Source organism: Bison bison, unplaced genomic scaffold (genome assembly GCF_000754665.1).
Source record: "Bison bison bison isolate TAMUID 2011002044 unplaced genomic scaffold, Bison_UMD1.0 scf7180017864115, whole genome shotgun sequence".
Classification (NCBI taxonomy): domain Eukaryota; kingdom Metazoa; phylum Chordata; class Mammalia; order Artiodactyla; family Bovidae; genus Bison; species Bison bison.
The window spans coordinates 1,329,929-1,342,505 of NW_011494687.1; the positions used below are offsets into that span (position 1 = coordinate 1,329,929).

The following is a 12,577-nucleotide window of genomic DNA, read 5'->3' on the forward strand; positions in this document are numbered from 1 at the left end:
AATTGATGCTTTTGAACTGTGGTGTTGGAGAAGACTCTTGAGAGTCCCTTGGACTGCAAGGAGATCCAATCAGTCCATTCTGAAGGAGATCAGCCCTGGGATTTCTTTGGAAGGAATGCTAAAGCTGAAACTCCAGTACTTTGGCCACCTCATGCAAAGAGTTGACTCATTGAAAAAGACTGATGCTGGGAGGGATTGAGGGCAGGAGGAGAAGGGGACGACAGAGGATGAGATGGCTGGATGGCATCACTGACTCGATGGACATGAGTCTCGGTGAACTCCAGGAGTTGGTGATGGACAGGGAGGCCTGGCATGCTGCAGTTCATGGGGTCGCAAAGAGTCGGACACGACTGAGCGACTGAACTGAACTGAACTGATAGCTTTTTCACTGTTCTGCAGAAACTAACACAACATTGTAAAGCAACTATACCCCAATTTTAAAAAAAGGTACATATAATCAACATCTGGATTGTACATGGAGCCTGAGGGAGCAAGAAGGGTTAAGAATGACTCTCAGGTTTCTGGTTTGTGTAACTGGGTGGAGAGATGCTATTTATTAAAATAAGAAAGATTTAAGAAGAAAGTAATTTGGGGCAGGGAGATGAATTATAGTTCTCTTTCAAGATGTTAAATCTGATATATTATTTCTATTTGAGTGTTGTATTGTATATTTTATAGGTTAACATTTTTATGAACCTGTGATTCTGTGTAATAGAGATGTCAAGAAGACAGTAGGGTACATGAATATGAGTTTTATAAGGGAAATATCAATTAAAGTTACTCTGGGAGAGTCTCAGCCCTTTGGAAGTTACTCATAGCTTTCATTTCTCCAGCCAGATATAATCTGTCTTTCCTCCTTGATCTTGGTACATGTCATGGTTTTTATCTTTCTATCTCTTTTGACTTAGTATTTAGAGAAGTTTTAGACTCACAGCAGAATTGAATAGAAAGTATAGAGTTCCCATACACACTCTGACCCCACATATGATAGCCTCTCTCACTATGAAATGTCCCACATCAGAATAATATATTTTTTACAATTGATGAACCTACATGGACACATCATTATCACCTGTAGTCTAAGTTTACACCGGATTCACTCTTCTTGTCATACCTTCTGTGATTTTTGACAAGTGATTAATGACAGGTATCTGCGGTAGGAGATAGATGGGCCTGTGGGCTGCACAGCTAGTGTTTGTCAAGTGGAGTAGAACTGAAGCTTTTTTTTAAAACCCTAACACTCCAAGAACAAAGCTAGTGGTAGAAGCTGAGCTCTGCTGAAGTAAAGAAATAAGATAACCTCTCCTGAGGTCAAGAAAAACTTCACTGTCTGCACACGTGCAGGAAGGCTCCTTGGGGGTCAAAAAGGGAGGGGGTACCACTCAGAATTAGTGTGGACATACCCCCACAGGCCTCTGTGGTGGAATCCATCTTAGCAAATAGTTGTGCTGGAATGTTGCAGAGGGTCCTAGAACCAATCAGGTGTGAAAAGAAAACAAGATAATTGGCTAAAGGTGAACAAAGACCAGGAAAGATTATCCTATATAAGTGATTTAAGTCACCTCTTTACTGGGCTACTCCTCATTAGATAGGACACCCCCACTCTTTTTCTTTGGGTGTGTAATTTCTGCCTTGCTTCTGTCTTAAACAGTTTCTCTGTATGCTCTCCCACAAGTAACGCTGTGTCTCCAAAAATAAACTTTGTATCTATTTTTACAGTTTTTACCTCCTTGAAACATCCTTGCTTTCCATGGGGGTAAGAGCCGGGAAAAATGTGCGTCTGGCTTCTAGCCCCTGGTGGTCTAGTGGCTAGGGTTTCCAGTTTTCATCCAGGCTGCTGCTACTGCTAAGTCACTTCAGTTGTGTCCAACTCTGTGCGACCCCACAGACGGCAGCCCACCAGGCTCGCTCATCCCTGGGATTCTCCAGGCAAGAACACTGGAGTGGGTTGCCATTTCCTTCTCTAATGCATGAAAGGGAAAAGTGAAAGTGAAGTTGCTCAGTTGTGTCCAACCCTCAGCGACCCCATGGACTGCAGCCTTCCAGACTCCTCCGTCCATGGGATTTTCCAGGCAAGAGTACTGGAGTGGGGTGCCATTGCCTCATCCAGGCTACCCCGGTTCAACTTCCAGGCAGGGAACAAAGAACTCTTTTCAGGACTGCTCGTTGTTGACTGTCTGAGATCATGCCCACCATTACAGTATCATCTGGAATAGTTTCACTGTCCTAAAAATTGTCTACATTTTACCTATTCATCCTGCTGTCCTCCCAACATCTAGTTATCACTTCTTAGTGTTTTTACAATAGTTTTTGTGTATTTCTTGAGTTTCCTTTCTTGATCTTAAATATGTATATTTACTTATTTATCTTTCTCCTTCACTGTCTTTACATAATAGGGATATTAAAATAAATTAATATTTTTGAATTGAACATTAAATATCAGATAAAATTAAGATTAAATTAATTATAATTATGATCTTTATTCTATAAAGTTGCTTAAATGTATTTTTTTGTTTGTTTATTTAGAAGAGGAGAGAACAAAGAAGGAAAAACCATATCTGCATATCTAGCAACACTTTTAATTTTAACAAATTCAATTTTGAAGAATCAAGCTGTATCTATTTCTGAATGCTTGAAGTTGCCAACTGACTCATTATCTCCTTTCTTTACCTAATATCAATGCATCTAAATTTTTGTCAAATACTCCTTTTTAACAGCATGACCAGAATAGGAGTTTCATATTAATTCCTAAATCTGATAGAATCATCCTGCTTTCCTATTTTCAAATACATTCCTCAAAAGCCTCTTAAATAACCAACTTTCAGAATTATTATATCAAAAGTTAATCTTTATAGGCGTCATTAACTTAATTGAGTAGATTAAGGGTAAACTAGAAAACAATAAAAAAGCAGGCAAACATAACCCTAACCTGTTTGAGTCTGGAAGAATTTTCTTTTTTCTTAAAGGGAAGGACAGGTTTCTGCCATGTGGCTGTACCTGGTGGTCCTCATGGGCCTGTACTACCTCCTGCACTGGTACCGGGAGAGGCAGGTGGTGAGCCACCTCCGGGACAAGTTTGTCTTCATCACGGGCTGTGACTCAGGCTTTGGGAACCTCCTGGCCAGGCAGCTGGACCTACGAGGCTTGAGGGTTTTGGCTGCGTGTCTGACAGAGCAGGGGGCCGAGCAGCTGAGGAACCAGATGTCAGACAGGCTGCAGACAGTGATCCTGGACGTCACCAAGACAGAGAGCATCGCTGAGGCCACCGAGTGGGTGAAGGAAGATGTCGGGGACAGAGGTATGGCCAGGGGAAGTCTGTCCATTGGATAGGCTGCTTTGTCTTCAGTGTTTTAGAATTAGCAAAAACCATGCCAGGTGAAAAGTCTTGGGGCTCAGGGTGGGGATATATTTGGGACATGTTTTATTACACGAAGACTCAAAAATACATTAGCATTCATGGAGTAAGTGAACATACTTGGGACTGGCCTAAAAAAGTCAGGTTGTATGGAATATATGTGTATCAGAGTGGAAGGTAAAGCAGTGAGGAAACAGATTTAATATGTAAGAGTATGTATAGGTAGGGAAGATAGAATGAAGGCTAGAAAGGCAATGAGGGGAAAGAAAGAGGTGACTGTGGTGCAGAAACCGTAATTTGCATGCATGGTATCCTCTGAAAATCCAGAGTAAAAATGTTAACTCTGCCATGAGCAGGCTGCCATTATGCTGCTCGTATATAATTTTACATGTCTTTTCTTGAGAACAGTATAAATCTGTCTTTTTCAAAGGTAGCAAATGTTGAGAATCAGAAAAACCTACTGTATTCAGGGAGGGTTCTGGAAATGCCTTTATTGTTCAGTCAGTGCTGACAGTGAATTTATGATGAGTCGATCTTGAGAAAATAATTGAGATCAAGGTATACCCCAACTCCTGTCACCAAGACCCAGGCAAAATCTGTGTGTACTGTCCTCTCTTATCAGTCCTGGCATGAGTTTCTCAGACAGCCCAGGCAAGCAGCAGAGAGGGCTTCCTGTGAGGCTAAATAGGTGCCTTCCCTTTGGCAAGGGAGCAGCCAGATTTCTCAATTTTCTAGAAGAAAATCCAGGGCTGACCATTTGGGATCTGGAAGTGGTATGTCCTTCAGCTGAGTGAGCATTCCGCAGACTAATAGCTGTAGGTGTTGGTTCTTCTCCCTTTCTTGCACTCACCTGGCCTTGAACCATGTGCATCCTGGGCAAGAACTCTGAATACAGGGAATCCCTGAAAGAGAGGCTGAAACCAAGGAAAGGCACATTGACTGTCCCACTGCCCGTGCTGCGCTCAACATGAAGGAACTGCTGTTGCTCAGTCACTAGGTCGTATCTGACCTAATGCACTGAAGCCTGACAGGCTCCTCTGTCCATGGGATTTTCCAGGCAAGAATACTGCAGTGGGTTGCCATTTCCTTCTCCAGGGGATCTTCCCATTCCAGGGATCAAACCCACATCTCCTGCATCTGCTGCATTGGCAGGCGGATTCTTTACCACTAGCCCTACCTGGGAAGCTTGAAGGAACTGCTGCTTTCTCTCAAGTTCTGCATGTTTCTTCCTTGCATAGCCCTTCTGCTACCAGTGCTGAAAGGAAATTGAGAATTAATTCCCTCTGTCCATGCTGTGTGGTCCTCTCAGCTGCAAATGTTCCAGTAGTTGGCACAGGTGGAGGACACTTTATCCTTATTTTTGTAAAAGGCTCTGGGACCATTTTTGGGGGGCGGGGGTTGCTGTTTAAATGTCTTCTTTTGGCACTTTGGCAAAACGCTTGTTCACAATTACTGAGAACAGCATGACTTTCTAGTTTAAATTCATGACACAAAAACTTACTAAATTTTTGTTTGAGCTACATAGCTACTGAGACCAAATAAAAGAGGATGAGATATTGCCTTGCTTCAGGCTGAACGTCCAGCTGGTCACTGTAGAGGCCCTGCACTGCACAGCAGATCAAAGGCATGGAAATGCATCCACACCTACATACAGAAAAGATTTTCTCTTAGTTAAAAAGTAAATTTTAAAATAAAGCTTTATTTGAAAACAAACTAGTGCTAGAAATAAAACTATCACAACTGACTATAATTTATTTTAATTGGTGATTGTCTGTGACTCTGTAGCTATTATCACAAACACACAATGTGAGAAATGTGAGAAACTTGAACTCTTAAATTGTTTACAGAACAATGAACCATTAATTAGGTTGACATGTATTTTGTAATCATTTATTTCACAAAGTGTTCTATTTGGTCACATTATTTCAAGATCTTGGAGTGAATAAGGACTTTGTACTGCCTCAAGTATTTTCAAAACACCCTTAAATTCCTTGAGCCCCAGGACGCATGTCTCCTTTGAAGTTTTATTTTTCTCTCCCTCTCCTGTAGTAATGAGAGAAAAATGAAAAGGGGGTTTGGCTCTTTCAGAGATAAGTCTCTATATATTATGAAAGGTTGAAGCCTCAAAACCTCACACCCTCAATGCTCCAGAAATAAGCCTCCTCCTTAAGCAGCTAAATCTGATGCGTTTGGGGACTGCTGATGCCAATGGCTTCCTGTGGTCACAGTTTTATTCATCCTGCATCTCTGAATTGGAGCCTCTCCTTTAAAGGCCACCCCTGGCTGAAGGCTTCTCTCTAAATCTAGTTACGCATACTTTTCTGACTTTTTTGGAATTTAATCTTGGTTGTACTGATTATCAGTGTAGTCCCTTTTTCCAATACAACTTTTATTGCAAGCAATTTTAAATTTCTTGAGAGAATGATTGATGTCTTAACTATTTGAATATATATTATTTACACATACAGTCTCCTATGATACTGGATGACATTGGCACATAAGAATCAGTAAACACCCCAGCACAGATCCCTCACTCTCTTCCCTTTAAAAAAAAATGAGATATACTTGCTTTACAATGTTGTGTTGGTTTCTGCTGTACAAAAAAATGAATCAGCTATAAGCATACATATATTCCCTCTCTCTTGGACCTCTCCCTCACCCCCTTCCCCCATGCCACCATCTGGGTCATCACAGAGCCCTGCTCTGAGCTCCCTGTACGATACAGAAGGTATTCTCTGCTTTTTGAGAATGGGATCTCTGAAGTGGAGAATGGCCTCTGTTGGGATTTTGAGCCAAGGACATAAATTGTGGAAGATGTCACTTCTTTTCTATTCATATCCCCATCTTCTGCAAAGTTCTAAAAAATGAATAAAGGAAAGAAAGTAATATTGTTAAAAAAAAGTAATACTGATATTGGGGAATCATTACTTAAAGACCATTTTCACAATACAAGAGTGTATATTCTCTTCCTTTCAGTCTTTTTGGGTTATGAGAGTGGTGGAGAGAAGACCAGGAATTGTGAGACAATGAAAGAAATGTTAAGGGGTTTCCCAGGTGGTGATAGTGGTAAAGAACCTGCCTGCCAACGCAGGAGATGTAAGAGATGTGGGTTTGATCCCTGGGTTGAGAAGATGCCCTGGAGGAGGGCATGGCAACCCACTCCAGCATTCTTGCCTGGAGAATCTCATGGACAGAAGAGCCTGGCAGGCTATGGTCTGTGGGGTGAAGTGGCTTAGCACATACACTCATGAAGGAACACGAAATTTAAGACCTTTCCCTTTGTTTATTTTTGTAAGTTCCAATCTGTTCTCTCTGAGTTACCGTCCTGTTGCCAGGACCCTGCCACCTGGGTAAATTTACTCTGAACATTGCCCAACATTGGCAATTCTTGGTCAGTGTGTGTGAAAACACCAGGATGTATCAAAAGTCATGGGGACAGTACAGTAATTTGTTGGTTAAAAATTAATATTTTAATTAAATATTAAAATTAATATTGGTTAAAAATTAATATTTGAGTTTGGCTTCTCTGGTGGCTCAGATGGTAAAGTGTCTGCTTGCAATGCGGGAGACCTAGGTTCTATCTCTGGGTTGGAAAGATCTCCTGGAGAAGGAAATGGCAATCCACTCCAGTGTTCTTGCCTGGAAAATTCCATGGATGGAGGAACCTGGTAGGCTACAGTCCATGGGGTCGCAAAGAGTAGGACACGACTGAGCCACTTCACTTCAAGGTTGTACAGGGTTCAAGATAAATTGGAAAGGAGTTAAGATTATCTTTGATTTCACTCTCTGTTGGTCACTCACATTTCCATTGTTTTTTAAAAGGAAGGGAAGTGTACTATCATCTCAGGTATGGGAGAGTGTGAGAGTTAATAACTGAGTCATGAGAACATACCGCTTCAGGATATTGCATACAAAGCTTAATGATATACAAAATAAGTAATTTTTAGTCCTGTTGTTTACTGAGCTCTGCAAGATTTTCAAAGCAAAGACAGGGCAATGGGGCTGAGGCCTGCTGGGCTCATTACTTTCCTAGAGCCTGAGACATCTTAGTTGCATCCCATTTTTTTTTTTTTCTTTTTTTTTTTTTTTGCATCCCATTCTTAAAACAACCACCTCTACTCTTTCCAGCTCACTGCAGCTCTCCCCCAGATCCCAAATTTTCAGGCCCAGCAGGACCTGCAATCCATTGATCCAAATATTTTTCGCAAATCCTCATCCCTTGATATTACCTGTCTTCATTCCATGATCTGTTACTGTGATCACCCCATTGCATATGCCTGACACTCTCTCATCCCCTTTTCTCTCTTAGTAGTACTTGGTAAAACCACAAGCCTGGGTAATACCATCTCTCACTGCCCCATGCCTGTCCTTGTAGAAAAATTCATGATCACAACCCTCTAGTGAGCTCTTATGCTATTGCTGTTGTATATGGTTATACTCCATTCATTCTCCTAATTTCCAAACAACCATTTCAAACTTTTCCTTTCTTCATACCCACAACTCATTCCCTCCTACCCTTGCTCTGGGCTGATGACCTACTTAACTGAGAAAAACTAAAGCAATTGGCAGAGAATTTCCCCAGACTCTTCCTATCTCCTCTACCCATCTACCATTATCTGTACCAGCACAGCCTGCCCTAGGCATCCTCCTGCCTGGCAGTATTTATTGCAGCTGTTTTTTTCACTTAAACCTATCTAAGCTCCAGATGGTCCTTTGACCCATTTTTCTTCCGTAAAATAGAACTTGCTCAGTTCTCTATTTTACTAGGAAGCTTGTCCCAACCACCTCACTCAGTATGGTGACAAACAGTCCTCACCAGCCCACCCAGTCCTGCTCACCAGCTTTTTAAGTCCATTACTATTTACCACCATCTAACATACTCGGAGAAGGCAATGGCAACCCACTCCAGTACTCTTGCCTGGAAAATCCCATGGATGGAGGAGCCTGGTGGGCTGCAGTTCATGCAGTCGCCAAGATATGACTGAGCAACTTCACTTTCACTTTTTACTTTGATGCATTGAAGAAGGAAATGGCAACCCACTCCAGTGTTCTTGCCTGGAGAATCCCAGGAACGGGGGAGTCTGGTGGGCTGCTGTCTATAGGGTCACACAGAGTTGGACATGACTGAAGTGACTTAGCAGCAGCAGCAAGAACATACTTTAGGTCTTCTCTGTAGCTCAAACGGTAAAGAATCTGCCTGCAATGCAGGAGACCAAGGTTCGATCCCTGGGTCAGGAAGATCCCCTGGAGAAGGGAATGGCAATCCACTCCAGTATTCTTGTCTGGAGAATCCCATGAACAAAGGAGCCTGGTGGGCTCAGTCCATGGAATTGCAAAGAGTTGGACTCGACTGAGCAACTAACACTACTAACATACTCTATCAGGCTTCCCAGGTGGTGGTGCTGCTGCTGCTGCTGCTCAGTCGCTTCAGTCGTATCCGACTCTGTGTGACCCCATAGACGGCAGCCGACCAGGCTCCCCCGTCCCTGGGATTCTCCAGGCAAGAACACTGGAGTGGGTGGCTATTTCCGTCTCCAATGCATGAAAGTGAAAAGTGAAAGTGAAGTTGCTCAGTCGGGTCTGACTCCTAGTGACCCCATGGACTTCAGCCCACCAGGCTCCTCCATCCATGGGATTTTCCAGGCAAGAGTACTGGAGTGGGGTGCCATTGCCCTGGTGGTGCTAGTGCTAAAGAATCTGGCTGCAATGGAGGAGACCAAATGCAGTTCGATCCCTGGGTCAGGAAGATCCCTTGGAGGAGGGCATGGCAACACACTTCAATAATCTTGCCTGGAGAATCCCCTGGATAGAGGAGCCTGGCGGGCTACAGTCCATAGGGCCACACAGAGTTGGACAAAACTGAAGTGACTTCCCATGCACACTAAAACATACTTTATAATTTTCCAGTCTATTGGATTTATTGTTTATCTTCCTCAAGAGAATGTGGCTTGAACACTGAAATGATTCATAAATGGGTTTTCTGTCTCTAACTAATACCTTTTGTTTCTACCCCAGGCCTCTGGGGTTTGGTGAACAATGCTGGCATCCTTCTGCCTGCTGCCCCGAATGAATGGCAGACTAAAGATGACTTCTCCAAGATCTTGAATGTGAACTTGATTGGCCTCATCGAGGTGACACTGAGCTTTCCTCCCCTGATCAGAAAGACCAGGGGAAGAGTACTAAATGTTTCTAGTCCAGCTAGGAGAGTATCCCTGTTTGGCGGTGGCTACTGCATTTCTAAGTAGAGGGTAGAAGCTTTATCCGACAGTCTGAGGTAAGGCTCAACCTCTGAGGAAGACTTGACTGTGGCTAGGAGTGTATTTGTGAATGGTGAGCCTGGGTTCCTGATATATAGATGGCAACTAAAATGAAAAACTTTGGAAATGGAATGTCTAAATCTTTTCACAATATAAGGTAGTACATTAGGGAATGTGAAAAATGTATTAGGATTTATTTGGTCTTAATTGCCACTCCTATAAGATTTCTATGTGTTTCAAACAAATTTAATATATTTCTGTAAGACATATATATGTATAAAATATAAATGAATATTATGTATGTAATGTATACTTCATATGTAAATGATAAGAGTCTGTCACTAAAAAATTATTTGCCTTGTTCATTAAGTACCTTAAGTCACTAAACCTGACTGACGGTTCTCATAAGGAAAGACTGAACCTTGGTGGGTTAAAGGGAAAGCTCTGGGCCAAGCATTCTATTCACTCCTCACAGAAAACTCATGCATAAGACACGATGATTCTCTATGGTCAAGTGTGAAGTTGAGCCAGGATCTGAACTCAGTTCTGTGGGTGAAAATCTCTGGAGTGGGCATACAGCAAATATGAACATGAGTATGTGCTGGTGCATAGAGGCACCGACAAGGGGGTGACTTACCTTTCCCTGGGGCAGAGGTCAAGGAAGGCTTCACAAAGACACTGAGTTCTAACCTGAGCAGTAGGTAAGGAGGAAGAGGCTCAGGGGTTCAGGGAGCTGTCACAGAGGAGGGAGTGTCTGTAAGAGAGTGGTGTGAGATGGGCAGCAAGAGGCAGCATCAAAGCCCAGATCTGAAGCTTTTCAGAAAGCAATCTATGGGTGTTGGCCCTTCTCATTTTACTTGAATATCTTCCCAAGATGCTTGAGTGTACTCTTTCATATTCTTCCCTGACCCAAATGCCTTTCTTGAAACATTCTGCCTTGGGCATTCTTTGCTTAAGAAGGGGTGGGATTGATAAGGTCAGACACCAGTATCGTTTCCTTGGTTAGCACTCTCTCACCTTGTGTTTCAGAAGGGACCTCAGTCATTTTGGCATTCGTGTTGTTCTCATAGTACCTGGAAAGTACAAAACATCCATTTTCCCTGACAATATGCAGGATATTCTTGAGGGGATCTGGAGTCAAGTGTCCCCAGAGGTGAAAGAGAGCTATGGACAGAAGTACTTTGAAGACTGTAAGTTCTTCCTCTATTCCCCCAGAGCAGGGATGGCAGAGTTATTAACTTCCCAAGTCCTTGCTGTGTATAGCAGGAGGCCCAGCTCACTTGCTGCTGTCCCTCCTGCTTCACTCAGGCTGTCAGGTTTCCCCTGAGCCCCAACACCTGCTCAGTATATGAAAGCTCTGTGCCAGGTACTATGGAAGAATTAACTCTGTCAGTTCTCATAACCCTGGAAGGAAAGTTCTGGTGTTATCCCTCATTTACAGATAAGAAAGCTGAAGCCTGAAATATTGAGTCATTTCCCAAGATTACTCTGCAAGTCAGTGGCAGAGTAATGAATTGAATCCTTCAATATCTGGACATGACTGAGTGACTGAGCACACACACAAACACATATATGTGTGCATTACACACACACACACACACATATATACACACACACACATATAATATTGCTCTAGACAACTTTAGCCCAATAGAAATACAATGCTAGCCACAACTGTAAGCCACATATGCATTTTTAATTTTTCTAACAGCCACATTAAAGAAAAACAACAGACAGGTGAATTTAGTTCAGAACAGACTCTATCCAGAATACTGTCATTTCAACAAATCAATATAAAAAAATTACGACTGAGATATTTTACATTCTTTCTTTGTACTAAGTCTTTGCAACCCAATGTGAAATTTTACATTTATTGCGCATATCAATCAGATTGACCACATTTCTTATGCTCAGTTGCCACATGTGGCTCTGGCTGCAGTGCTGGACAGCACAACTGCAGAGCTTGTGCCCTGAGCCCTGCATCCTGCACCCTCTTGCACAGCCCTCCAGCAGCTACCACCCACCCAGCCTCAGACCTGGAAAACAAGACCACTCTCTTCCTGTCCTGTACTCCCCCCACTCCTCCAACATTGCTTGTTACCTTGTATTTTCTCCTGTTTCTTTTCAAGTTAATGTGTTACCACAGTTCTAACTTCCCCCGCCCCCCCCCTATAACAGATTGCCAGTATTTTCATGGCCTCATTGCTAAAGGAAAGGAGAATCTAAGCCCCGTCGCCAGCTTCATGGAGCACAACCTGACTGCTGTTCACCCTCGTATCTGCTACTCTATTGACTGGAACAGCAAATGCTTCACTTTTGCTCTGTCTTATTTACCAACACCTGTGGCAGACTTTATCCTTTGTCATATTTTATAGGTGATCAGGCACTAAAATGCTTTGTAGTCTGTGAGTTCAATCTAAACACTTGATTCTAGATGGGGAGCAGTCATCAGATTTTCTTCTTGAAAGGAGAATGAACCAGAGGAACATGCAGCTCTCTGCTCCAATGGGTCCTCAGAGATGATGCCATATTTTAGTTCACAAATTTTCAGATTCTTTCAAAAAATACTTGGTGCATACCTCTAATATTCCAGGCACAGTTCTGGGTGCTAAAGATTCATCCATATACAAAACAAGGTCCCTGCCTTGTGGCACTCACTTTCTAGCTGGATCACTCCAGTGTGGGATGACTCTACCGAGAGAATTTTCAAAGTTCAAAGGGCTATCGGGTCTCTTAACCTGGTGTAAGAGGTGTGGGCATGGTCATAGCTACTAACTTGAGAGTCTCACATTATTGGTGGTTTTCTATTTTAGATATAAATTATTTTCTTTCCAGCAGTTTTTTAAAAAATCTTACTTTTCTGAAGATTAAATTAGTTTATCAAATAAATCAATGGATTAAATAATTTAGTCCTCTTCTTGTTAACTTTTGAAATACTCAGACTTAACTACCTCTGTCTGGGCTT

The 12,577-nt window shown here is 42.4% G+C and overlaps 1 protein-coding gene across 1 annotated transcript in view; it reads left to right on the plus strand.

The window, feature by feature from the left end:
- The window catches only part of LOC104988096 (retinol dehydrogenase 16-like), a 15,663-nt gene extending 4,510 nt beyond the window's left edge, over positions 1-11,153 (plus strand). The window contains exons 2-3 of the mRNA XM_010839279.1: positions 2,967-3,298; positions 9,371-11,153. Coding sequence (XP_010837581.1) covers positions 2,986-3,298; positions 9,371-9,600 — 543 coding nt within the window. The 5' untranslated portion in view covers positions 2,967-2,985 and the 3' untranslated portion in view covers positions 9,601-11,153. The remainder of the gene's footprint in view (positions 1-2,966; positions 3,299-9,370) is intronic.
- Positions 11,154-12,577: the final 1,424 nt, after the last annotated feature.